The 27,379-nt window shown below is 44.7% G+C and overlaps 1 protein-coding gene across 3 annotated transcripts in view; it reads right to left on the bottom strand.

Moving 5' to 3' along the window:
• HEPHL1 (hephaestin like 1) overlaps window positions 1-25,199 on the bottom strand; it is a 181,602-nt gene extending 156,403 nt beyond the window's left edge. For 2 of the 3 annotated variants that reach the window (XM_029602335.1, XM_029602336.1), the window contains exons 1-4: window positions 24,908-25,199; window positions 12,436-12,680; window positions 9,098-9,310; window positions 2,666-2,845 (exon numbers count right to left, since the gene is read on the bottom strand). In XM_029602335.1, coding sequence (XP_029458195.1) covers window positions 2,666-2,845; window positions 9,098-9,310; window positions 12,436-12,680; window positions 24,908-25,068 — 799 coding nt within the window. In that variant the 5' untranslated portion in view covers window positions 25,069-25,199. The remainder of the gene's footprint in view (window positions 1-2,665; window positions 2,846-9,097; window positions 9,311-12,435; window positions 12,681-24,907) is intronic. The other variant, XM_029602337.1, reaches the window with a different exon arrangement.
• Window positions 25,200-27,379: the final 2,180 nt, after the last annotated feature.

The raw sequence follows: 27,379 nt of genomic DNA, 5'->3' as shown, positions 1-27,379 counted from the left end.
CAGTCGTCCAATTATGGGTGTACTAGGATTCCATCCTTTCTCAACTCTGCCGCAACTACTACCATTACCTTGGAAAAGGTTCTGGGAGCGGTGGTTAGACCAAAGGGGTGCACCCAAAACTGAAAGTGGTACCCCAGAATTGCCAACCACAGAAGGCATTAATGTTCTAGTTGGATGGGAATGTGAAGATACGCTTCGGACAGATCTAGGGAGATAAGAAATTTCCCAGACTGCACGGCCATTATAACCAAGTGCAAGGTTTCCATGCAAAAATGTTCACCCACAGATGATGGTTGATACCTTTGAGGTCCAGGATGGGATGAAAGGAGCCCTCCTTCTTTTGCACGACAAAATAAATGGACTATCAGTCCATATTTTCTTGAGGTGTGGGCACTGGAACCACAACCCTCAGACTGAGAAACCTTGCCAATGTATTCTCCACTGCCCGCTTCTTCTGCAGGGACTGACAGGGAGACTCCATGAGCGGAGCGGCCTTGGATGGAACGGGGAAAGCCACTGGGGCGCCCCTTGGGCTCGGCATGCGCAAGGTGCACAAGTATGCACCCCCTTGTGCACGCCTACCCTGGATTTTATAACATGCGCGCGGTAGCGCGTACATGTTATAAAATCAGGTGTACATTTCTGCGCGCCGGGTAGCGTGCACAAATGTACCCCGCACACGTAACATTTTAAATCTGCCCCAGAGACCATAAGGTCCGACTGTGCGGCCAAAAACTGGGCGCACAACCTGTGTTAGCACCGCCGGCTGCGGCAAGCCGCAACCGGGGCCGGGTGTCATGGCCGCCGGCCGTGGCGGACCGCGACTGAGGCCGGGCCAGCGGGTGCCAGGAAAATAGTTACCCGGGGCTTCGGATGGCGTTCGGGGCTCCTGTGGGGCGGGCAGCCCTTCTGCTTTCCTCCTGTGGCCGGTGCCACGTTTGGCCTGGCTGGCTGGCTCCTCGGGGTTCGGCTCCGCCCCCATTACTTCCCCTAGGGCCGCGCGCGTGGCTGAAGATTGTTTTTAAAGGAGCCATGACAGGAAGTTGTCATGGCTTCTCCTGAGACTCCTCCCCTGGCTTCTGGTACTTAAGGCAAGGTCTGAGCATTCAGACCTTGCCTTGGCATTGAGGTTCCTGCCTGAGTTGTTCTTGTGCTCTCTGTTCCTGGTTCTTCGTCCCGCTATGCGTCCCTGCTCCGTGGATTGATTCTTGGCTTCTGACCTCTGGACTGGCATACGTGTCTTCTCCTGGCTTGATCCTGGTACGGCTTCGGACCATTCTCCTGTGTTGACCCTGGACTGGACTTCGTCACCTCCTGTGTACCGAATCCCCGGACCGGCTTTGGGCTATTCTACGACTCCGTCCTCAGACTGCTACTACCTGCTGGAGGCGCCAGCCGTCTGGAACCCACGACCTGCAGGAGGCGCCTGCATCCAGACCTTTCTTCAGTCCTCAGAGGAATCTCCTAAGTCCCAGCGGCCAGATCCCTACAGGCTCCTCCTGGGGGGGTTGCGTGCTTTCAGGGTGAAGTCTTCAGTCAACTCTCATGTTCAGCGGCCTCGCCCTTCAACGGTAGAGACCTAGGGGGATCACTTCCCTTTTAGGTAACACTGACTTTACCTCGAGACAGGGGTCCACCTTCATATTCATAACACCTGGGCACACAGCTAGATGCACATGCCAAACCAATAATCCTGGAGAAGGCAGCCTGAGAAAGGGCACGAAATGCTGTTGTGGCCTACCATGCAGCTCACAGTAAAATAGCCTCAGAGTGGGGCCTAGCCTAAGAAGCTGCTCAACCTACCAGGTTGCCCACGTCCCTCGACCTCCCACAGAGCGGGATGAACGTTGGAATGGTGTGCTGAGCATGGAGACCGGGAGAAGGAGGAAGCCCTACGCAACAAAAGCCTCCTAAGTCTCTGTATATTACTTTTTCTTTTTTAAACTTACCGGAGCTCAGCCTTACCTGGCTGAGTACAGAGATGGTCTATGGCTGCTGAGGGAGAGGGCATGTGCTGCACTGCCACACTCTGCTTCTTATACCCACTGCCTTTCAGCTGCTTAAACAGCTAAGTCCGTGCTAGCTGAAAACCAGCTACCGAACCAAGGCACTCATCTGAGGGAACATAGAAATCACCTTAGGAATTCTCAACTGGGGGATGGACCATTTGGTATCACTGCAGGAGAGCAGGGCAAATTTATTTCCTTAATTCTCCTTTCTCAAAATGAAGCAATTCCCAGTAGGGAGATGCACGTCCACCATCTGCTGGAGACATAGAATATTGGCAGAGTGATGTCATTATAGGGGTATAGATATTGTGAGGTCAGTTTGCTCCATCTCCATCTGCTAGTAGAGGTGCATAACCCACTTGTTCTGGATTCATTTGACTGGACGCTTAGAAATATTCTCTGTTTTCAGCCTGTGGGTGGTGAAAAAGCTGACATTTTAACAAACAGAATGTCCTTGCTGCTTTCCTGTTGGTCCAGAACTGTAGGCAGATTACTGCTTGGTCTTTAAAGCAATATGTACCAAGACTTGAACCCGACTGCCATCATTGGAAATCTGAGAATCAAAGCATGATTTCCAAGCATAACATGCAAAGAGGAAATACCTAACACTTGCATGTAATTTTCCTTTGATAAAGTTACTCCACCTGCTCACTTACCATGCATTTTGTTGCTCTCCTGAAAATCTTCATCATCTTTGTTTACACTGCCTGGTTCTGAGCAATACTTTTCTATATTCTCATCAAGGTACCAGCTATCATTTTCATCTACAATACTGTACATCAGTATAAACTCTTTATCAACATCAGTTCTGCTCAATGTAGATCCAGCTAGAGTTCCTAAACAATAAAGCAAAATAATCATCATGGAAGGTAAAAAAAAAAAAAAGTATAATGATAATCAAACTCAACAGTATCAAACTTTGAAACAATTTAGGTACATACAATACTGCTATCAGAACTTACGGTTATTGAGTTAAGCATCTTTGCACAATGGGAGAATGTAATAGTAACAGTGGCCATTAGCTTTCCATTATTGCCTTTATGAAGATGTGTGGTCAGAATAATTTTAGAGATTTTGGGGTGCTTTTCATATTTTTGATAATGCACAGCTAAAAGATTCTTGGGATCATAGAAACATAGAAATGACGGCAGAAGAAGACCAAACGGCCCATCTAGTCTGCCCAGCAAGCTTCACACGTTTTTTTCTCTCATACTTATCTGTTTCTCTTAGCTCTTGGTTCTATTTCCCTTCCACCCCCACCATTGAAATATCTAGCTTGATTAGTTAGGGGTAGTAGGGGTAGTAACCGCCGCAATAAGCAAGCTACACCCATGCTTATTTGTTTTACCCAGACTATGTTATACAGTCCTTATTGGTTGTTTTTCTTCTCCCCTGCTGTTGAAGCAGGGAGCTATGCTGGAAATGCTTGATGTATCAGTCTTCTCCCATGCTGTTGAAGCAGAGAGCCATGCTGGATATGCATCGAAAGTGAAGTATCGGACACAATTGGTTTGGGGTAGTAACCGCCGTAACAAGCCAGCTACTCCCCACTTTGTGAGTGCGAACCCTTTTTTCTTCTCCCCTGCCGTTGAAGCAGAGAACTATGCTGTATATGCATTGAAGGTGAAGCATCAGGCTTATTTGGTTTGGGGTAGTAACCGCCGTAACAAGCCAGCTACTCCCCTCTTTGTGAGTGTAAATCCATTTTTCCACATTTCCTCTTGCTGTTGAAGCTTAGAGCGATGTTGGAGTCACAGTAAGCATGTGTATGTTTATTGAATAAGGGTATTGTCTCCAGGCAGTAGCCGTCATTCTGGCGAGTCTCCCACTCTTCATTGGCGGCCTCTTGACTTTATGGATCCACAGTGTTTATCCCACGCCCCTTTGAAGTCCTTCACAGTTCTGGTCTTCACCACATCCTCCGGAAGGGCATTCCAGGCGTCCACCACCCTCTCCGTGAAGAAATACTTCCTGACATTGGTTCTGAATCTTCCTCCCTGGAGCTTCAAATCGTGACCCCTGGTTCTGCTGATTTTTTTCCTATGGAACAGGTTTGTCGTTGTCTTTGGATCATTAAAACCTTTCAAGTATCTGAAAGTCTGTATCATATCACCTCTGCTCCTCCTTTCCTCCAGGGTGTACATATTTAGATTCTTCAATCTCTCCTCGTACGTCATGCGATGAAGATCCTCCACCTTCTTGGTCGCCCTTCTCTGTACCGCTTCCATCTTGTCTTTGTCTTTTTGTAGATACGGTCTCCAGAACTGAACACAGTACTCCAGGTGAGGCCTCACCAAGGACCTGTACAAGGGAATAATCACTTCCCTTTTCTTACTCGATATTCCTCTCTCTATGCAGCCCAGCATTCGTCTGGCTTTTGCTATCGCCTTGTCGCATTGTTTCGCAGACTTCATATCATTAGACACTATCACCCCAAGGTCCCTCTCCTGCTCCGTGCACATCAGCTTTTCCCCCCCCATCGAATACAGTTCATTCGGATTTCCACTCCCCATATGCATGACTTTGCATTTCTTGGCATTGAATCTGAGCTGCCATATCTTCGACCACTCTTCCAGTTTCCTTAGATCCCGTCTCATTCTCTCCACTCCTTCCGGCTTGTCCACTCTGTTGCTGATCTTTGTGTCATCCGCAAAAAGACAAACCTTACCTTCTATCCCGTCCGCAATGTCGCTCACAAAGATATTGAACAGGACCGGTCCCAACACCGATCCTTGCGGTACACCACTTAAAACCGCTCTCTCTTCAGAGAAGGTTCCATTTACCATCACACATTGTCTTCTGTCCGTCAGCCAATTTGCAATCCAGGTCACCACCTCGGCCCTCACTCCTAAGCTTCTCGTTTTATTCACCAGTCTCCTGTGCGGAACCGTATCAAAAGCTTTGCTGAAATCCAAGTATATGATATCAAGCGCTCTTCCTCGATCCAATTCCTTGGTTACCCAGTCAAAAAGGTTAATCAGATTTGTCTGACAGGATCTTCCCCTGGTGAATCCATGTTGCCTCTGGTCCATCAATTCTCCGGACTGTAGATAGTTCACTATTCTCTCTTTCAGCAGTGACTCCATTACTTTTCCCACCACCGAAGTGAGGCTAACCGGTCTGTAGTTGCCAGCTTCCTCCCTGTTCCCACTCTTGTGAAGCGGGACCACCACCGCTCTTCTCCAATCAGTGATTACTTGCAAGAAGCCTTTGTACCATTGATAATCAGTAGCACTTTATGACGACTTCATAAACTTGCAGATTATTATATGCCCGAGTTACACCAATTTTAAAAAAAAACTTATACATGTAAATTCGGTTTGAAAATTATCCTGGCAAAACTATATGCACATAATTACACCTGTTATTTGGTACATGTAATTTTGCTGAGAGAATTAAGCATATACTTTTTAAAATTAAAAAGTATGCACATAGGTTCCAACCCCAGCTAGACTCCAGCCCCTGGAGTCTCCCCATGTGTGTAAAAGTACGTGCATATAGTGTGCAAAATTTTACATGCATTTCAGTCACGCAATTTTCTAAAGAGCCATTTCTTCGACAAGCACTATTTTACCTGCAAATGTTCCTTTGAAAATTATGGATGTGCTTTCATTTGCAGACAATATGAAGGTACTGATATCTGTCATGTTGTTTGTATCCACAATGACATAAATTCCAAAACTAAGTTTAGTTATGTCATTTTGGATTCCCTCTTTAAAAAAATAAATAAATAAATAAATTGCTTTCAGACCCAGGGCCCTCTCCCTCCCTCTCAATCTGTATATTAAAAAAAAAAAAACGTGACTCCAGGCCTCCGGTCAACCCTTCCTCATCCCCAACCCCTCTTCCAACACCAAGAACCCCCCCCCCCCAAATCTCCTCACATTAAACCAGGACGACTCCTCCCCCTTAGCTGTGCATACCTTCACTCACTACAGCAGGCTTTTGAGGGGGGTTTGTGCACGTTCCTTTTTATTGGACCAACTTTAATACATCTGTGACAAGCTCTCTCATCAGGTCAGTGAGGAAACAGCAGTTGCAGGGAGAAATGACAGAGGGTGATAATTAATTTTTGCAGTTGAAAGGGCCTACATCTGATAAGGAGCGAGAAAAAATGTCCTTATTACGTCATTTTGTGTTCATTTCAAAGTGTTCGATCATCCTGAATTCAAGTGTTTTCCTTTCTTGTGCCTCATAGGATCCAGTGCAGGAAACGTGAAGAAGGTTGATGAAACAAGTCAAAAATGAAGGACAAGAATCAATCTTCACCCACACAACATAAAATGTGTGAGAAAAACCGAACAACGGCTCAGTAGGTGAGGAACTTCTCAAAGGAAGACCTTAATGACCTCACCATCAGGGTACTTAAATTTAGAAGTGCACAAGAATGAAAAACATTTGAAATTAGGATGATCAGACACTTTGAAAGGAATACAAAAAGGCTTAAGAAGGGCATTAGCTTTCTCATCCATTATAAGATGTAGGCCCTTTCAACAGCAAAGTTTCACTGTCTCATCGCCTCAGGCTTTTCCCCCTGCAACAGCCGTTTCTTCACCGACTTCATGAAAAGGACTTGTCACAGATGTCTTAAGCTGGCCCAGCAAAAATGTTTACCACCTACAACTTGTTAATTGACTCTTAAATCCAGAAATACAAGTGGACTAACGCAGCAACCACAATTATTTTCAACAAGACTTTATTTATGAACATTGGGTACCAGGGTTCATTAGGGGTGTGCATTCATTCCCTACGAATTGGTAATCCACAATATATAGGACCATATTCGTTGTATTCATGGGGAAGCGAAACGTATCACGATTCCCCACGAATACAACGAATCTTCGCCAAATTATTCGGCCGTCTAAAAAGGAGCCAATTTAAACAAACCCCCCACCCTCCTGACCCCCCCAAGACTTACCAAAACTCCCTGGTGGCCCAGCGGGGGGTCCAGGAGCCACCTCCTGCACTCACACCCTCGGCTGCCGGTATTCAAAATGGCGCCGATAGCCTTTGACCTACTATGTCACAGGGGCTACCGGTGCCATTGGTCAGCCCCTGTCACATGGTAGGAGCAATGGATGGCCAGCACCATCTTGTGCTCCTACCATGTGACAGGGGCTGACCAATGGCACTGGTAGCCCCTGTGACATAATAAGGGCAAAGGCTATCGGCACCATTTTGATTACTGAGAACCGACGGCCCGAGTGCAGGAGATCACTCCCGGACCCCCGCTGGACCACCAGGGACTTTTGGCAAGTCTTGGGGGACCCTCCTGACCCCCACAAGACTTGCCAAAAGTCCAGCAGGGGTCCGGGAGCGACCTCCTGCACTCGGGCAGTATTCAAAATGTGACATAGTGAGGGCAAAGGCTATCGGCTGCCAGTATTCAAAATGGCACAGGCCATCCATTGCTCCTACCACGTGACAGGGGCTGACCAATGGCACCGGTAGCCCCTGTGACATAGTAGGTCAAAGGCTATCGGCGCCATTTTGAATACTGGCAGCCGAAGGTGTGAGTGCAGGAGATGGCTCCCGGACCCCCCGCTGGACCACCAGGGAGTTTTGGTAAGTCTTGGGGGGTCAGGAGGGTGGGGGGTTGTAGTTAATTTAATTTTAGCCGGGAAACGAATAAGAATTAACGTATAAACTTATCGGGGGCCCCCCTTGCCGAATGCAACGTATCTGCCCCCCCCCCCCCCCCGACGAATACGAATCCCGAATGCAACATATGGCATCCCTCTGCGCATCCCTAGGGTTCATGCACTAAGACGGGGTGCAGTTGTACCATTACAGCCTCATGCATCAAGAGAGGGGCTCAGGGCAAGCCACAGTCCTCTTAGAGGGAACCTTCATTGCAACCTTATCATATTCCCCATCAAAGTCTCTCTTCCAACTTACCTGACCTTTTCAGGATGAACAGGTTATCTGAATGACATTTTCCTAATGCTTGAAGAAAGTGAAGCATCACCTGACCCATATGAAATTTCAATAAGCATAAACAAGCAATTACAATTTTAAGCCATTCCATAGAGTCATCTGGTTCCTGATTGTAGGAGTGCACATTTTTTATTTATCAAGCATTTGTTGCTTCTCTCACAACTCTCAAAAGGCTAATAGAAAACCAGCAAGTCTTATTCAAATGATAAGCCCTTCTGGGGATTAGAGAGCAAAAATGATAACCCAGGGCTATACCAGGCTTTTTCATGACACTGTCTTTTATAGTTTACTTTTCAATTGTTTCTCCTCCAAAGGATACATGGTACACATCTCAACTATCAAACAAACACAAATGAAAATATTTATATATTTGTACTTCAATGTAAAGCTAACGGCTACTATTACTATGCCTTAGGAACCGTTAAGAGGGTAATTTTCAAAGGGTCTTTGACAGACGAAACAGTGTTTTACATGCAGAAATGGCCTTTTACAAAATCACCCACTCAGTATGAGGGGTACGTCCTCCTCGTGCATTAAGCTTACCCAGACTGAGCGGAGGAGTCCCCGGGGGCGGGGTTAGGGAAGGGCTCATACTTACCTGCCTACTTTTGCATTTTCAAACTTATGCATGTCAAATTTCTCTTTGAAAATTTCTATGCACAATTTAGCAGGTGTAAGTGCACGTGGATAGGTTCAGTGGAATAATGTTCAAAAGGGAACATATGCAAGCATGCACATGTGCTTACTTTCCCTTTGAAAACTGGTTATACTTATGCATGGATTTGTTGTCTAATTTCTACAGGCTGTTACTAAATTACCCCCCAACTGTGCTGCTTAAAATAGTAATGATTATAGTAATGACCAGATGATCCATCCAGTCTGCCCAGCAAACTTCTTATGGTAGTGTCTGCCGCTCCGTGCAGGATACCCCTATGTTTCTCTCAAAGATAGTGACTGCAGTTACATCCAAGCCTTATGATAAGAGTAGCAATATTTACAATCAGTAAGCACCTTTCATAAATTATCTTCGGTCAAAGTTAGCTCTTGGGTGCATGAACATTAATTTTACAGACACCGAACAAAAAAAAAGCAAAAACTATTCAAGAAATGTAAGTAGGTACAGTCATTTCATTAATTAATTCATTAATTACCTTTTTTGCATGTCAGAAGGGCTCCTATCAAACCAGATGAAATATCTCTAGGTGCATCAACATGAGAGTGATAAATCCAGGTCAGACAGTTTGGGTCTCCTGATGTGGGTGCATATTGTTTCTTTACTACCCATTTATAAGTATAAGACTTGCCAGGAAGAATAAAATCATCCATTTTATCTTTCCCTGATGTTCCATCTGGGTAAAGGGCCCCTGATATTTGAAGAAAAGACAGAGATTTCAAAATCAATTCTAGCAATGAATGGAAAAGTAAACATGAGTGAGGGGAAATTACAATGACTGCCTTTATTCACAGGTTCAAATCCTCCAAATGCCTGATGTCCTGTAAAATTCACAGCATGGATTATATCTGAGCTAATCCAACTTTGAGGATTTACAATCTTGGCAATTTGGAATTTGTCTTCATTATTTGCATCCAGTCCTGTGACCATGAATTAGACTCCGTGTTGTGTCTTCTGCTATGAAAATACAGTTTTTGTCTTATATATAAAAGCTCCACTTAACAGGCAATGACAACTAAATCAAGCCTATTGGACTTAAACTGGTATCTCTCACCGCCACAGTTTCACATCGCTACCCTATACTTCATGGCCTCTTAGCTGCTAATGATACCAAAGGGAATTCAGAATACGCCAGCTGATGGTGCTTTAGTCATAAAGCCAGAGTTGGAAAATTCTTCATTACAAAAAAAATCAAACACTTTCAATGAATGAAAAAAAAATCTCAGAATATTTATTTTCATTGTGCTACTGGATGCTGCTACACAATGGTAATAAGTAATTCAGGCATAGGTCCCTACACCAAAGAATTTACAAGCAATGGGAGAGGCAATGGGAGAGAAAAGTGACTGGCCCAAGGTCACAGGGAGTGTCAGTGCAAGGGTTTGGATTTGAACCTGGTTCCCAGCCCATTGTTCTAACCACTAGGTTATTCCCCCTCCTCGTCCTCTCTTTATATATATATATATATATATATATATATATATATATATATATATAATTAATCAGGGGTGGGCAACTTTGATCCTGGTCTGCAAATATATCTCATGCATATTCATTATATGCAAATATAGCTCATGCATATTCAGTGTGGATGTCCTGAAAACCAGACCTGAACTGGGGTTGCCTACACTTGTAATAAATAAATTACTTTTACAAAACAACAAAGATGAAAGTACAAAGAGTAAATAAACTAATTACAACTTACCAAGAAGAAAAATAACAAAGGACAGAGAAATCAGCACAAATGAATAAGAGCCAGATTAGCTCAGAAATTGGATGTAAATAAATTAGAAAAACTGAATTAGTTAACAGCTAATCTATCACTTATTTGCACATGGAGTGAGGCAAATCTGATTTCAGGGGGAAAAGAGAGAGAGAGAGAGAGAGAGAGAAAGACCCTAGCCATAATACCCTCTCCCTAAATAGATATTTGTATCCCTATGGGAGGCCCACCTAGTAACTCGAGGTGAGGTTTAGGTATTAGTGTAGGGGTTAGGGGCCACTTTGACATTCAAAATGAGACATACAAACAGCACAGTGCTCTCTTGTGAAGATTTGAGGACCTTCAGAGTGAGGAAACTCAGCCAAAGATGAGATTTATGCAATGTTCTCTCAACCTAGTTTGAAGTTACCCAGGTAGAGAGTTCATCAAGCTAGGAGGTAAAGACGCTATCAAGAGTTGCAATGGCTACACAATGCAATCATTAAACTACATAAATTTGGGGTTGCTTAGTGAGACCTCATTATGCTTACAAATGGTGTCAGGGTGTAAAATTTATTATAAGTTTTATTGTAATTGTATTTGATATTTAACTTGTTTTGGAGATTGTGTTTTGTAACTTGCTCTGGGCTGCGAGGTTAGAGCCTGTAAGCAAAATCATATAAATAAATTTAAAAAGGTGCATCTGAGGCCATGCATTGTTAGAGAGTAGTATGTATAAAAGCCTCATTGAAATACATTGGCCTGAATAATTACCATAGTTTTTTTGCAGGGCAGAGCAAAAAACTAGTTTTAGGGTAGCTGGAACCTTAGTGTCACTTCTGTATGACAAATGTGAAATTGGACAGTGCAGATACAGAAATAACATTAAGTGAAAGAACTCCTAAAAGCATAGGAGGGTGCTATTTAATTCTACTTAAATGAAATGCATATCTTATCCCAAATGAGGGGCTTAAGAGTGTTTTTAGTGGGATGCTTTCGTAAAGAAATTCTAATCTGAGTTAACCTTCTCTTTGTTCCCCCACTAGCACAGCTGGACCTGGTCATTCTTCTGTTGCTGGTCCAGCAGCATTGCAGGGTCAATCTGTCCAAGAACCTCCAGGTGGAGAGAGGCATCACGCAAAGGTATCGTTTGCACTGCGTAAGTACTTTGCATTGAAAACAACAGCATCATTTCATCTTAACTTCTCCGTATTGTTCAAAACTGCTTGAAATTTCTGTGCACTTGTACCTCATGCGTTATTTAAAAACTTGGTGAATGTACACTCATACTGAGAAAGTTCTACATATTGAGTCTGATTTCCATGCTCAACTCAATTTATCATGTACCTAAAAGATGATAGCATAGAGGTACAAGAGAGCTTCCCACACTTTGTATCACTGGAAAACATGTCTAGTGCATCTGGCAGGAGAATGGATCTAAATCCTCTATTCACAGCTCTTCTCTGTACAAGGAACTTCAGCTTTGCTGCAGTATCACCCATGAGAAAGGGACTTTACGAGACTCCAAAGCTTGCATCTTAAAACCCTCATTAGCCTAAGAAAGGTTACCATTTGAGCTTTTTCCCTTTTAACAACTGTTCTTGGCAAGGTGGCCTGGAGGGCTCTTTCTGCATCTGATCTTGTAAGAGCTAGAAGGCTGAAATTCCACCTGTTCTGATAAAACGTTTCCCAGTGTCAGGCTTATTCCCACTCTGTAAAACCTGTCCGACAGCAGCCTCCTTATAACCAGGACCCTCAGGTGCAGCCAGCTCACTTGTGCAGCTGGAGCTAGACTGCAGTGCAGGAGGGAAGGAGCACAGTTAGTGCAGAAGGAACGTGCAGCTGCCAGAGACTTTTCCCAGCTGAGGGGAGCTGAGCCCATGCTGGAATATGGGGATCCACAAAAGAGGGCAAGACGGAGCCTCTACCATCACTGAGCCGGAAAGGAATATTTAGCTGAGAGCTGCCACTGCAAGGAGGAGAGAGAAGGTGAGAGAAGGGGGGTGCGGGCAGAGCAATGGTGGGAGTGGATGGAGTGGAAGGGAGACCGCATCCTATCACACCACTTATTTTGCAGGCCAAAGACACCACTATAAAACTTCATTATTTTATACCTTCAGAATCTTTTTCATAGAAAACTCCATGTGGATGGACAGAGTACGGCCGGGAGGCAAAATTCTTTACATGGACTAGAAGTTCATCGTCTTCTTCAGCCCGCAACACTGGCCCAAGAAATCCAAGCCAAGACGGTTTGTAAACCTCTGTGGTGTAGGTCGCATCCGTGAACTCTCTGTAAATCGCCTTTCTGTAAACACTTCCTATTCGGTTTCCATCGCTTGTCAAATACACAGAGGCTTGTCTAAAATTGAGAGGAGAAAAAAAGTTATAAATACTAATTATAATGGAAACTAGAAACATGGGACTGACCTGACGGCCTAATGTCAATACTGCTCACTACCAGACAGGAGCCTCAAGATTTGATTCCCAGGCCTGGTTCCCATTCCTCGGGCCTGCCAGGGCTGGGAATGCTGAAAAGGCGGCACTCAAAAGCCTCTGGGAGGGACGAAATCCCAGCCATCACTCAACTAATGCAAGCGCGCAGAGTTCTGCGGCGAAGCATGGCTCAAGCTTCACAGCCGCAGGATCACTGTTGCAATGGCCGGGCTCAGAGCCGTTGCGCAGAGTGGGCAAGCCAGGCAACCGCCGGAGGCATCAAGCCATGGGAGGGCCTCCAAGAGAAGTGCGGCACCCCTCCTGCAGCCCGCTGTTCGCACAGCAGTTTTTAAACCTCACGGGAGTTCGTAGACACAGAGCGCTGCGTGGTTGAAGCAGCTGATCAGTGAATCGTGCAGCCGGAGCAGAGGCACCCCAAGGGGAGCAGCCGGACGGGGCATGAAGCAAAGAGGTGCATGGGGGACCAGGAGACTGGGGAGTGGGGAGACAGACCAGTGACTCCCCCGGGGTCATCGGCAGCAAGCATCAGCATGGCTACACTGGAGGGCAGGAGAGACACCCCCTGGCCGGCTATGACATCCAGTACCCGGGGTGCTGTTTAGTCCGGCAATGGTCCTGGCTGGGCTATTTAGGAAGGAAAAGAGAAAATACTCTCATGAAGTTTTGCTTTATTGTTCCCCATAAAAATAAAGTATTTTTCCAACCTTTATGATGTGTCTGGACATTTAGTTTCATTCTTTTTTTGCTTTTCTTTCATTTTGTCCATTTTAGTTTTCACTTTTTTTTTTTTTATCTTTCCTTTGCTTTTTCTCCACTTTGTTCTGTTTTCACCTCTCCTCTCACACCTTCTGTCTCTGCACTTTCCCTCCTAAAGCTGCCTTTCCTTTTGCCTGCCTCCACTCTTCCACGTTTTCTCTTCTCGGACTCTTCCTCCCTCTCTATCCTTTTGATCCGTCCTGCAGTTCTCCCTCACTCCTGTCTCATCCTTCTGTCCCCCCAGTTCCACACCTGCTTTTCTGCTTAGGCAACTTCACCAAACAACTTTTTACCCCTCCTGCATTTCTATGCTCTCTGCCCATCCCTGGAACTCTCCCTTTTACTTCCCCATCCCTTTTTCCCTCCATCCTCTCTCCCTCACTTTCCTATCATGTCTCTTCCATTCCCTCTCCTTCTTCAACATCCTCTCTCGTCTCCTTGCTTTCTCCCCCCACCCCCTTCCTCTGTCTCCCCTCCCCATCCTCTCTCTCTCCCTTTTTCCCTCCTGTCTCCCCCACTGATCCTTTCCCTCCTCCTCTCGGCTGATCCTCTGCTCTATCCTCCTCTGCCTCTGGCGATCCTCGCCCCTGGCTGGCGGGAGGAGAGGGAGGAGAGCAGTGGCACTTCATGTTGCATCTACTTCCCTCCTGCCGCCCAGGCTCGAGTCGCAGTTGGACTGCACAGGGCATCATCATAGTGCCATGTGGTTCAAAACACCAGTTAAGCCCGGGTGGCAGAGTAGACAGATGCAGCATGATCGCTGCGCAGGGAGGATCCGGGGGGGGGGGGGGGGGGGGGGGGTGAGAGGTGCACCGCGAGTGCGGCAGGTCACCACCTCCTTCAAGGTTTCCTGTGATCCCTCTGGGCTTCCTCTAGGGCTGCAGAATTATGAGGTAAGGGTCACATTTTGCAGCCCTTACCAAGGCTACAAAATCGCAAGAGACCAGGAGTCCTGGGCTACCACACCCACCTGGATGAAGCACATGAAGCACACTAAGGGCCTGATTCATAGGATAACTTTCAAACAACTACATGCGACAGCATACATATGCATTTATGTGGTTGTGCGCATATTTGCTATAGAATTTTATAATATGCATGCATATGTGCGTGTTTTATAAAATGTGTAATTCTACCAAGCAGCAGATGCGCAAATATATGCAATGCCGTGAAACCATGTACATCAATCTGAACACACATACTTTACCTATTTTAAATACATATATGCATATAAGAACATAAGAACATAAGAAAATGCCATACTGAGCCAGACCAAGGGTCCATCAAGCCCAGCATCCTGTTTCCAACAGTGGCCAATCCAGGCCATAAGAACCTGGCAAGTACCCAAAAACTAAGTCTATTCCATGTAACCATTGCTAATGGCAGTGGCTATTCTCTAAGTGAACTTAATAGCAGGTAATGGACTTCTCCTCCAAGAACTTATCCAATCCTTTTTTAAACACAGCTATACTAACTGCACTAACCACATCCTCTGGCAACAAATTCCAGAGTTTAATTGTGCACTGAGTAAAAAAGAACTTTCTCCGATTAGTTTTAAATGTGCCCCATGCTAACTTCATGGAGTGCCCCCTAGTCTTTCTACTATCCGAAAGAGTAAATAACCGATTCACATCTACCCGTTCTAGACCTCTCATGATTTTAAACACCTCTATCATATGCCCCCTCAGTCTTCTCTTCTCCAAGCTGACAAGCCATAACCTCTTTAGTCTTTCCTCATAGGGGAGTTGTTCCATTCCCCTTATCATTTTGGTAGCCCTTCTCTGTACCTTCTCCATCGCAATTATATCTTTTTTGAGATGCGGTGACCAGAATTGTTACTCGTAGAAGTAAACTAGGACTTACTCATGTAAACTGGCCAATTTTAAAACAGCTGCATGTTGAGGAAATTAACCAGATTACCAATTAGTCCACTGGTTTGCCCAGTTCTTCTCCAGGTCATCAAGGACCTCCTGGTTCTTCAGCCTGAATTCCCACCGGTTCACCCACACCTCCCACTCTATCACTACTGTACAATAAACATGTTTAATATCACTTACACCGGATAACTGGTAGGTGTAAAATTCTGTAAATTGGAAAATGTACACGTGTAAGTCTCTTCTAAAATAGCAACTTGCACACGTAACTGTTAGCCACAGAACAGCCATTTTTTGCACACAAATATATGCACACAAAAGTAAGCATACATGCATATTTTTTTTACTTTTATACAATAGTGAACATGCAAAAGGCTGCTTGTGCATGTATATGCTATATTTTACCTGCAAAATGTTTTGAAAATTCACCTTTAAGGTATTTTTCCCATACAGATTCAAATAGCTTTATTGACATGACAATTTAATACACAGAATGATAAAAATAAAGGGGTAGGAAAATAAGGGGGAAAAAAATTACAAAATGGTCATAAGTCAAGAAAAGGTAAAGGTTACAGAAAGTACAGCATCAGGGACATATCTCGGGTTTTGGTGCTGGTTTGTATTATTCCTGGTCAGTTCTGATTTCTAGCCTGGTGACAGAATACAGAATTTGCTCCTACAGCTGATGTTTTCTCCTCTTTCCCCCAGGATTATAAAGGGTTTTTCCTGCTCATGATTTTGTGGAAAGTCTTGGATTTTTTCTGTCTGCTTTGGGAAACGCGCATTTCTGATTTCTTTGTATATTGCACAGCATAGGAGGAAGTCCATTCCTGTTTTTATTTCTCCAGTGCTGCACTGCATACAGAGTCTGTCTTCTTAGGATTTCCAGTTTAGCTTTTGTCTGCATCTTTCTATTTCTATTTCTTGTCTGTGATCACTAATCTGTGTCCAAGCGAAAAAAGAAAAGTCAAAGTGAATCTGGCCCTGAACATATATATTAACAATTATAAAAAAAACAACAGTGGTAAAATGTGTTTGGTAATTCAGTTGTTCAGTCAAATTGTTAAACTCTTTCTGATTCCTATTTCTTTTTTTTTTCATTTTTTGATTGATATTAGGGTTTTAGTTTTGGAGAGCTCTGCCATCTAATTCATTCTCACCAGGTGAGGTATATTGAGGTGATGTCTTGTCTCTTATCAGAATCAGCACCAGTTACCGTCACTGCTAAACAGATCAGACAAAGACTTGGAAAAGAATGTTTTAAAAACCCTGCCATGACCGTAGTAAGGGATGCACACGCTTTATTACAAAAGTATTAGAAATAAAAAATATTAGAACAAAAGAGGTAAAAATAAAATCAAAAGAGTACGCAGAGTCAAGAAACAGCCACCGTGCTGTTCTAAAAAGATCGAACTAGTTCCACTCTAAATTGAATAACAGGAAAAGCAAGTGGCAGGGGCAGATTTGGAGGAGGTGCCATAATTGAAATATCCTGATACTGAATATATTTGTTCTGCTTTCAAATCCCATAAGAACATGCCATACTGGGTCAGACCAAGGGTCCATCAAGCATAGCATCCTGTTTTCAACAGTGGCCAAACCAGGCAATAAGAACCTGGCAAGTACCCAAAAACTAAGTACATCCCATGCTACTGATGCTAGTAATACCAGTGGCTATATTCTAAGTCAACTTACTTAATAGCTGGTAATGGATTTCTCCTCCAAGAACTTATCCAATCCTTTTTTAAATACAGCTATACTAACTGCACTAACCACATCCTCTGGCAACAAATTCCAGAGTTTAATTGTGCATTGAGTAAAAAAGAACTTTCTCCGATTAGTTTTAAATGTGCCACATGCTAACTTCATGGCGTGCCCCCTAGTCTTTCTATTATCCGAAAGAGTAAATAACCGATTCACATCTACCCATTCTAGACCTCTTATGATTTTAAACACCTCTATTATATCCCGCCTCAGCCGTCTCTTCTCCAAGCTGAAAAATCCTAACCTCTTTAGTCTTTCCTCATAGGGGAGCTGTTCCATTCCCCTTATTTTGGTAGCCCTTCTCTGTACCTTCTCCATCGCAATTATATCTTTTTTGAGATGCGGCGACCAGAACTGTACACAGTATTCAAGTTGTGGTCTCACCAATACAGAGGCATTATGACATTTTCCGTTTTATTCACCATTCCCTTTCTAATAATTCCCAACATTCTGTTTGCTTTTTTGACTGCCGCAGCACACTGCACCGATGATTTCAATGTGTTATCCACTATGACGCCTAGTTCTCTTTCTTGGGTTGTAGCACCTAATATGGAACCGAACATTGTGTAATTATAGCATGGGTTATTTCTCCCTATATGCATCACCTTGCACTTATCCACATTAAATTTCATCTGCCACTTGGATGCCCAGTTTTCCAGTCTCACAAGGTCTTCCTGCAATTTATCACAATCTGCTTGTGATTTAACTACTCTGAACAATTTTGTGTCATCTGCAAATTTGATTATCTCACTCGTTGTATTTCTTTCCAGATCATTTATAAATATATTAAAAAGTAAGGGTCCCAATACAGATCCCTGAGGCAGTCCACTGATCATTCCCTTCCACTGAGAAAATTGTCCATTTAAGCCTACTCTCTGTTTCCTGTCTTTTAGCCAGTTTGCAATCCACGAAAGGACATCGCCACCTATCCCATGACTTTTTACTTTTCCTAGAAGCCTCTCATGAGGAACTTTGTCAAACGCCTTCTGAAAATCCAAATATACTACATCTACCGGTTCACCTTTATCCACATGTTTACTAACTCCTTCAAAAAAGTGAAGCAGATTTATGAGGCAAGACTTGCCTTGGGTAAAGCCATGCTGACTTTGTTCCATTAAACCATGTCTTTCTATATGTTCTGTGATTTTGATGTTTAGAACACTTTCCATTATTTTTCCTGGCACTGAAGTCAGGCTAACCGGTCTGTAGTTTCCCGGATCGCCCCTGGAGCCCTTTTTAAATATTGGGATTACATTTGCTATCCTCCAGTCTTCAGGTACAATGGATGATTTTAATGATAGGTTACAAATTTTTACTCATAGGTCTGAAATTTCATTTTTTAGTTCCTTCAGAACTCTGGGGTGTATACCATTCGATCCAGGTGATTTACTACTCTTCAGTTTGTCAATCAGGTCTACCACATCTTCTAGGTTCACCGTGATTTGATTCAGTCCATCTGAATCATTACCCATGAATAACCTTCTCCATCATGGGTACCTCCCCAACATCCTCTTCAGTAAACACTGAAGCAAAGAAATCATTTAATCTTTCCGCGATGGCCTTATCTTCTTTAAGTGCCCCTTTAACCCCTCGATCATCTAACGGTCCAACTGACTCCCTCACAGGCTTTCTGCTTCGGATATATTTTAAAAAGTTTTTACTGTGAGTTTTTGCCTCTATGGCCAACTTCTTTTCAAATTCTCTCTTAGCCTGTCTTATCAATGTCTTACATTTAACTTGCCAATGTTTATGCTTTATCCTATTTTCTTCTGTTAGATCCTTCTTCCAATTTTTGAATGAAGATCTTTTGGATAAAATAGCCTCTTTCACCTCCCCTTTTAACCATGCTGGTACCACGACAGCCGGCTCCTCCCCCGCACTGTCTAAAATCCTATCTAGGTGACGCGTGAGGTTCACCACCTTCGCACCAGGTAGGCATGTTACCAAGCGATCCTCATGCCGACCAGCCACCCAGCTATCTACATTCCTAATAATCGAATCACTAACTATGACGGCCGACCAAACCCTTCCCTCTTGGGCATTAGGCCTTGGGGAGATATCCTCAGTGTGAAAGGACAATGCATCACCTGGAGAGCAGGTCCTTGCTACAGGATCCTTTCCTGCTGCACCCGGTTGATGCTCTCCCATCATGAGACCTTCTTTCAAGGCAGCACCAGGGCTGCCAGTCTGAAGTTGGGACTTGGCTACTATGTCCATGAAGGTCTCATCTATATACCTCTCTGTCTGCCTCAGCTCCTCCAGGTCTTCCACTCTAGCCTCCAGAGATCGGACTCATTCTCTGAGAGCCAGGAGCTCTTTGCATTGCATGCACATGTACAACTTCTCACCGGTGGGTAAAAAATCATACATGTGACCCTCGATGTAAAAGACTGGGAAGCCCCCTCTTGCTGCTGGACTGCTGCCTTCATCTCAATTTTGATCAGTTCCTAGTTATGTTTTAGGTTGCTATGGGAGAAGGAATGTGTCTAACGTCCTTTAAATGTATTAGTGAATTCACTATGGGCCGGATTTTAAAAGGGTTACGCGCATAAGGTACGCGCGTAACCCTTTTAAAATCGCGTGCGCGTGCTGCCGAGCCTATTTTGCATAGGCTCAGCAGCACGCGCATAAGTCTCGGGGCTTCGCAAGGGGGCGTGTCGGGGGCGTGTTGGGTGAGTGGCGCGAATTTCAGGGTGTTCCGGGGGCGTGTCTGGGGCGTGACGCCGGCCCGGGGGCGTGGTCGATGCCTCCGGACCACCCCCGGGTCGGGTGCTGGCACACCAGCAGCCCGCTGGCGCATGCAGAGTTACATCTCCAGCAGGCGTAACTCTCCCAACAAATGTAGGGGGAAGGTTTAAATATGGCCGGGGGGGGGGGGTGGGTTAGGTAGGGGAAGGGAGGGGAAGGTGCGGGGGGTGGAAGGAAAGTTCCCTCTGAGGCCGCTCCGATTTCAGAGCGGCCTCGGAGGGAAAGGGCAGTGCGCAGGGCTCAGCGTGCACAAATGTGCACCCCCTTGCGCGTGCTGACCCCAGATTTTATAAGATACGTGCGGCTATGCACGTATCTTATAAAATCTGGCGTACTTTTGTTCGCGTCTGGTGCGCGAACAAAAGTACGGGCGCGCGTAGATTTATAAAATCTACCCCAATATGTCTGGTAGTGGCCTACCGGGGTCTGATCAAACTCTCAACAAAGTTTTTGTTGTTGGGTTTGTTTGTTTTGTTTTTTTTGTGAAAGTGGCACCTGCCTATAAATTAAAGGATGAGCTAGGGATGTGTGGGCAAGGGGTGGGAGGGTTGGGAAATACAAACAGTCTAACTTCAGTTAGTCAGCCAGAGTGACTCACTGCTCTCTTGATTGACAAATGTTGGTACCTATTCAAACTAAATCACACTACCTCAACACCTTTCCAAGGTGAGTACCTGAGCTGAACTTTTCAACCTTTTTACTTAGGTATACACTGCTCCTAACTTATTTCTAGCTTCTGGCTACTTTTGGGGGTTTGATTGTTTTTTTTGTGGGTTTTTTTTTTTTTTTTTTTTTTAAATACATACACTCAGTTCTGTTTACTAGCTGCCTTACAGACTTTTAAGAATAAACACACTACCTACTGCTTACTAGCTGCCTTATTTACTGACTATTTAAAAATACAAACAGTCTAACTTCAGTTAGCCAGAGTGACTCGCTGCTCTCTTGATTAACAAATGTTGGTACCTATTCAAACCAAATCACACTACCTCAGCACCTTTCCAAGGTGAGTAACTGAGCTGAACTTTTCAACCTTTTTACTTAGGTATAAGAACATAAGAACATAAGAAAATGCCATACTGGGTCAGACCAAGGGTCCATCAAGCCCAGCATCCTGTTTCCAACAGTGGCCAATCCAGGCCATAAGAACCTGGCAAGTACCCAAAAACTAAGTCTATTCCATGTAACCATTGCTAATGGCAGAGGCTATTCTCTAAGTGAACTTAATAGCAGGTAATGGACTTCTCCTCCAAGAACTTATCCAATCCTTTTTTAAACACAGCTATACTAACTGCACGAACCACATTCTCTGGCAACAAATTCCAGAGTTTAATTGTGCGTTGAGTAAAAAAGAACTTTCTCCGATTAGTTTTAAATGTGCCCCATGCTAACTTCATGGAGTGCCCCCTAGTCTTTCTACTATCCGAAAGAGTAAATAACCGATTCACATCTACCCGTTCTAGACCTCTCATGATTTTAAACACCTCTATCATATCCCCCCTCAGTCGTCTCTTCTCCAAGCTGAAAAGTCCTAACCTCTTTAGTCTTTCCTCATAGGGGAGTTGTTCCATTCCCCTTATCATTTTGGTAGCCCTTCTCTGTACCTTCTCCATCGCAATTATATCTTTTTTGAGATGTGGCGACCAGAATTGTACACAGTATTCAAGGTGCGGTCTCACCATGGAGCGATACAGAGGCATTATGACATTTTCCGTTTTATTCATCATTCCTTTTCTAATAATTCCCAACATTCTGTTTGCTTTTTTGACTGCCGCAGCACACTGCACCAACGATTTCAATGTGTTATCCACTATGACACCTAGATCTCTTTCTTGGGTTGTAGCACCTAATATGGAACCCAACATTGTGTAATTATAGCATGGGTTATTTTTCCCTATATGCATCACCTTGCACTTATCTACATTAAATTTCATCTGCCATTTGGATGCCCAATTTTCCAGTCTCACAAGGTCTTCCTGCAATTTATCACAATCTGCTTGTGATTTAACTACTCTGAACAATTTTGTGTCATCTGCAAATTTGATTATCTCACTCGTCGTATTTATTTCCAGATCATTTATAAATATATTGAACAGTAAGGGTCCCAATACAGATCCCTGAGGCACTCCACTGTCTACTCCCTTCCACTGAGAAAATTGCCCATTCAATCCTACTCTCTGTTTCCTGTCTTTTAGCCAGTTTGCAATCCACGAAAGGACATCGCCACCTATCCCATGGCTTTTTAATTTTCCTAGAAGCCTCTCATGAGGAACTTTGTCAAACGCCTTCTGAAAATCGAAGTATACTATATCTACCGGTTCACCTTTATCCACATGTTTATTAACTTCTTCAAAAAAGTGAAGCAGATTTGTGAGGCAAGACTTGCCCTGGGTAAAGCCTTGCTGACTTTGTTCCATTAAACCATGTCTTTCTATATGTTCTGTGATTTTGATGTTTAGAACACTTTCCACTATTTTTCCTGGCACTGAAGTCAGGCTAACCGGTCTGTAGTTTCCCGGATCGCCCCTGGAGCCCTTTTTAAATATTGGGGTTACATTTGCTATCCTCCAGTCTTCAGGTACAATGGATGATTTTAATGATAAGTTACACATTTTTACTAATAGGTCTGAAATTTCATTTTTTAGTTCCTTCAGAACTCTGGGGTGTATACCATCCGGTCCAGGTGATTTACTACTCTTCAGTTTGTCAATCAGGCCTACCACATCTTCTAGGTTCACCTTGATTTGATTCAGTCCATCTGAATCATTACCCATGAAAACCTTCTCCATTACGGGTACCTCCCCAACATCCTCTTCAGTAAACACCAAAGCAAAGAAATCATTTAATCTTTCCGCGATGGCCTTATCTTCTCTAAGTGCCCCTTTAACCCCTCGATCATCTAACGGTCCAACTGACTCCCTCACAGGCTTTCTGCTTCGGATATATTTAAAAAAGTTTTTACTGTGAGTTTTTGCCTCTACAGCCAACTTCTTTTCAAATTCTCTCTTAGCCTGTCTTATCAATGTCTTACATTTAACTTGCCAATGTTTATGCTTTATCCTATTTTCTTCTGTTGGATCCTTCTTCCAATTTTTGAATGAAGATCTTTTGGCTAAAATAGCTTCTTTCACCTCCCCTTTAACCATGCCGGTAATCGTTTTGCCTTCTTTCCACCTTTCTTAATGTGTGGAATACATCTGGACTGTGCTTCTAGAATGGTATTTTTTAACAATGACCACGCCTCTTGGACATTTTTTACTTTTGTAGCTGCTCCTTTCAGTTTTTTTCTAACAATTTTTCTCATTTTATCAAAGTTTCCCTTTTGAAAGTTTAGCACGAGAGCCTTGGATTTGCACACTGTTCCTTTTCCAGTCATTAAATCAAATTTGATCATATTATGATCACTATTGCCAAGCGGCCCCACCACCGTTACCTCTCTCACCAAGTCCTGTGTTCCACTGAGAATTAGATCTAAAATTGCTCCCTCTCTATACACTGCTCCCTCTCTATACACTGCTCCTAGCTTAGCTTCTGGCTACTTTTTGGGGTTTGTTTTTTTTGTTTGTTTGTTTTTTAATACAAACACTCAGTTCTGCTTACTAGCTGCTTTACAGACTTTTAAGAATAAACACACTACCTACTGCTTACTAGCTGCCTTATTTACTGACTATTTAAAAATACAGTCTAACTTCAGTTAGTCAGCCAGAGTGACTCACTGCTCTCTTGATTAACAAATGTTGGTACCTATTCAAACCAAATCACACTACCTCAACACCTTTCCAAGGTGAGTAACTGAGCTGAACTTTTCAACCTTTTTACTTAGGTATACACTGCTCATAGCTTAGCTTCTGGCTACTTTTTGGGGTTTGGTTTTTTTTTTGTGTGTGGTTTTTTTTTTAATACACTCAGTTCTGCTTACTAGCTGCCTTACAGACTTTTAAGAATAAACACACTACCTGCTTAGTAGCTGCCTTATTTACTGACTATTTAAAAATACAGTCTAACTTGTTTATTCACTGACTTACTGACAATTAAAAGCACAAACACACTAAATAATATTTCCAAATAGTTAACTTTGCCCCAATACTTTTAAAAAAGACAATGTCCCAAGCAAAAACTTACTGATTCCTTTCAGTCACCAGCAAGGTGATCCTCTCCTCTCAGTGCTCCAATTAGTGCTCCCAAATATCTTTAACTTCTAAACAAAAATCAAACTGTAGTAGCTAGATCAATACCATCACACTTAGCAAGAAAGTCCATAAACAATGGATAGGCTATCTTTGGTGCCATCATAACAGAACTCCTGAAATGCCTCCAATAATCAAGTTAAAAACATACAGTAAAAGGCAGACTTATTGCTATCAATCTGCTGAAGACCATAAGGGTGTGCTTGGATGTGGGATCGGCCCAGGCACCTCAGAACCGCTGTGTCTAGGAAGGGCTGGAAGGGGCACAGAGGAGGACTTACCGCCCAGCATCCCGAGGATGGAAGCAAGACGGTGAGAAATTTCAAGCATTTACTACCCGCTGGGAAAATCGCATCCCTGCCAACACCACGAAGAGCCCGCTTCGTCTAAAGCGACATCACTTATTAACCTACAGAGTTTTGACGCTATACACTTTAAAGTTCGAACCTTTACACATTAATTATTTGGATTAATTGTCCGCCTTTATGAATAAAAAAAAATTATCAGTTTTTCTTCCTAAAAAAAACAAACAAACAAACAAACTTGTCTCTAGAGATAGCTGTTGCGCCACCACAGTATTCCGCCGGCATGCTTGCGCTATAACGGAGCGCTGGGTGCAAACGTCCCGCTACACCAAGCAGAGTCCCCTTGGCATACAACCGGCCACGTGCAAAATCGCGATGAACCGGCGGCGTTCCAGCTAAATCAAGCCCGAAGAGTTTTAAACTGCAAACGCAAAGCTGGCCTGGGAGAAGGGACTTCGCAGGCTCGCCGCTAGCTCTCGGGGATGGGGAGGCACTTACGCGTCTACGGTGAGGTTTAGAATCATCCCGCCCTGTGCATAGTCCCAGTCCTCCTCCTCGACCGCGATAAAGTTAACCCTGGTAACTGCCTCTCCCACCTGGAACAGCAGCCCGACGAGCAGAAGAGCCAGCCTGCAGCAGCCACCCGGCAGAGAAAGCATTTTGTCGCTGGGTCAGGGCGGCCCGAGCAAGGGATTTATACCTTCCCCTCCGAAGCAGAGGCAGCCGAGCTCCTCCCTGTCCACTACCGGTCAGCAGTGAGAGGCGGAGAGGCCGGCGAGCTCGTGCAAGCGCAGTCACGAGAGAGCAGGCCCGGGGGGAAGGGGTTGCTATGGAGACAGGGTCACAGGACCTGTGCCAGGCCTTCAGAAAGCTATACCCCTGTGGTGCTTGCTTGCCATTCAAGCGAAAAATCAAGCAGGGCCGGCTGCAGCATGGAGGCTTTGAGGGAGCATTCAGTGTGGGGAGGGGTCTTTCCCGTACCCAGCACGATCATTTCCGTGAGTCAGTCTGTCCCTGATGACCTGGAGCCATTTGATAACTAACTTGCCGCCCTGCCAAATACTATAACTCTCCTTTCTGCCCCCAACACGCCCTGCTCCATCCTCTCTCTCTCTCTCTCTCTCTCTCCCTGTCTCCTCTATCAGGGTCTAAATTCTGAAAACATTTTTATTAACATTAGCACATATTTTAATTGACTAGCCAACTTTTTTTTCCTGGCACCCTGCTCCCAGGTTTTTGGGAGCAGGGTCCCACACTCTCCAATCCACCCCTCAGAGCCTGCTATTCATTGACTTCGCTGGCCCAAAACACATCAGTTCCAGCTCTTGCACATGCACTACTGCCATCAAAGGAGGCTGGAAGAGAGATGCCATAGGTCCATTTTTTGCTAATTTTTATGGGAGTTTGGCAACCCTAATTTTCATCCCTCCCCCCTTCCCCGCACACTTTCCTTGCTATTACTATTTATCATTTCTAAAGCACTAGTGACATGTGCAGTACTGTACCGATACACAGAAGAGGCAGTTCCTGCTCCATGGAGCTTACAGTCTAACCGAGACAAACAAACTTGACAAACAAGAGTCTATGGGAAATATATTTATTATAGAAATTGAAAATCCGCCTCAAAAAGGTGAGGTTTTCAAATGGATTTGAATATGGCCAGAGAAGGAGCATGACGTTAACTCAGAACATCTGTTCCAGGCATACGCTCACCAAGGTGAAAAGCACAGAGTCAGGAATTGGCTAAAGAAAATGTCAAATTGTAGAAGGTTACAGGGTAAGAGAAGGAACTGCAGTGTGAATGCAATAGTAGGTAAGTAAGAGAAGCCTGAACTGATTGCAGAAGAGGATGGGGAGCCAATGCAGGTGAAGGAAGATATGCTGTGCAGCCAAATTTTGAATAGATTGTAATAGAGAAAGATGGTTCATTGGGAGACCCCATCCTGATGTGCAGTTTTGTTAGGAGCCGCGCTCGCGGCGCACCGCGCCCGAGGGGCGCCGCTTACCAGCGCGGCAGACCGCCGCAGTTGCCCTGATGTGGTGCTGAGTCATGGGTCTGGGGCCGCAGACCGCGGCACAACATGGCCGCGGCGTTTCGGCTCCTCTTCCGGGTTGCTAGCTCCGCCTCCCGTCAGGGACTAACATCGTTGCCTCTGATTGGCTGCTGGATGCCTCCTGCAGCGGGATTGGCTCTCCCCTGGTGTGTCAGCTGGAAGGAGCTATTTAAAGGCAGGTCCTGCACCTTAGACCTTGCCTTGACTTCATCTTGGCTCCTGGCTTGTTCCTGTTGTGATTCCTGATCTTCGGTAGTGACTTCTGACTGGCGGTGTCTTCTCTCTGGCTCCTGTACCCTGGACTGGCTGTGACGTATTCTCTGGTTCCTGATTCCTGGATCGGCTTTGGCGTATTCTCTGGCATCTGACCCCTGGACCGGCGGCGGCATCTTCTCTGGCTCCTGACCTCTGGACTGGCGTTGGCGTATTCTCTGGCATCTGACCTTTGGACTGGCTGCGAGGTACTCTTTGGCTTCCGACCCTCGGACTGGCTATAGAACTTCCTCTAACTCTCATTGCCTGAACTATTCTACCTTTGAATCCACGACCTGCTGGAGGCGCCAGCTCAGCTTTACTTTCTCCGACCTGCTGAGGACATCCACCTTTGAGTCCACGACCTGCTGGAGGCGCCAGCTCAGCTTTACTTTCTCCGACCTGCTGAGGACATCCACCTTTGAGTCCACGACCTGCTGGAGGCGCCAGCTCAGCTGTACTTTCCACGACCTGCTGAGGACATCCACCTCTGAGTCCACGACCTGCTGGAGGCGCCAGCTCAGCCTTACTTCCCACGACCTGCTGGAGGCGCCAGCTCAGCTTTATACCTCATCCTGCTGGAGGGGCCTTCATCCAGACCTTCGTGATAGTCCAAGTCGAGGTTTCGCCAATCAGCGACTGAACATTTGTTCTTCGCTGAACC

This window comes from Rhinatrema bivittatum, chromosome 5, assembly GCF_901001135.1.
Source record: "Rhinatrema bivittatum chromosome 5, aRhiBiv1.1, whole genome shotgun sequence".
NCBI lineage: Eukaryota > Metazoa > Chordata > Amphibia > Gymnophiona > Rhinatrematidae > Rhinatrema > Rhinatrema bivittatum.
The sequence above is the reverse complement of the archived record's forward strand: the minus strand, read 5'-3'. Positions and strand labels throughout refer to the sequence as shown.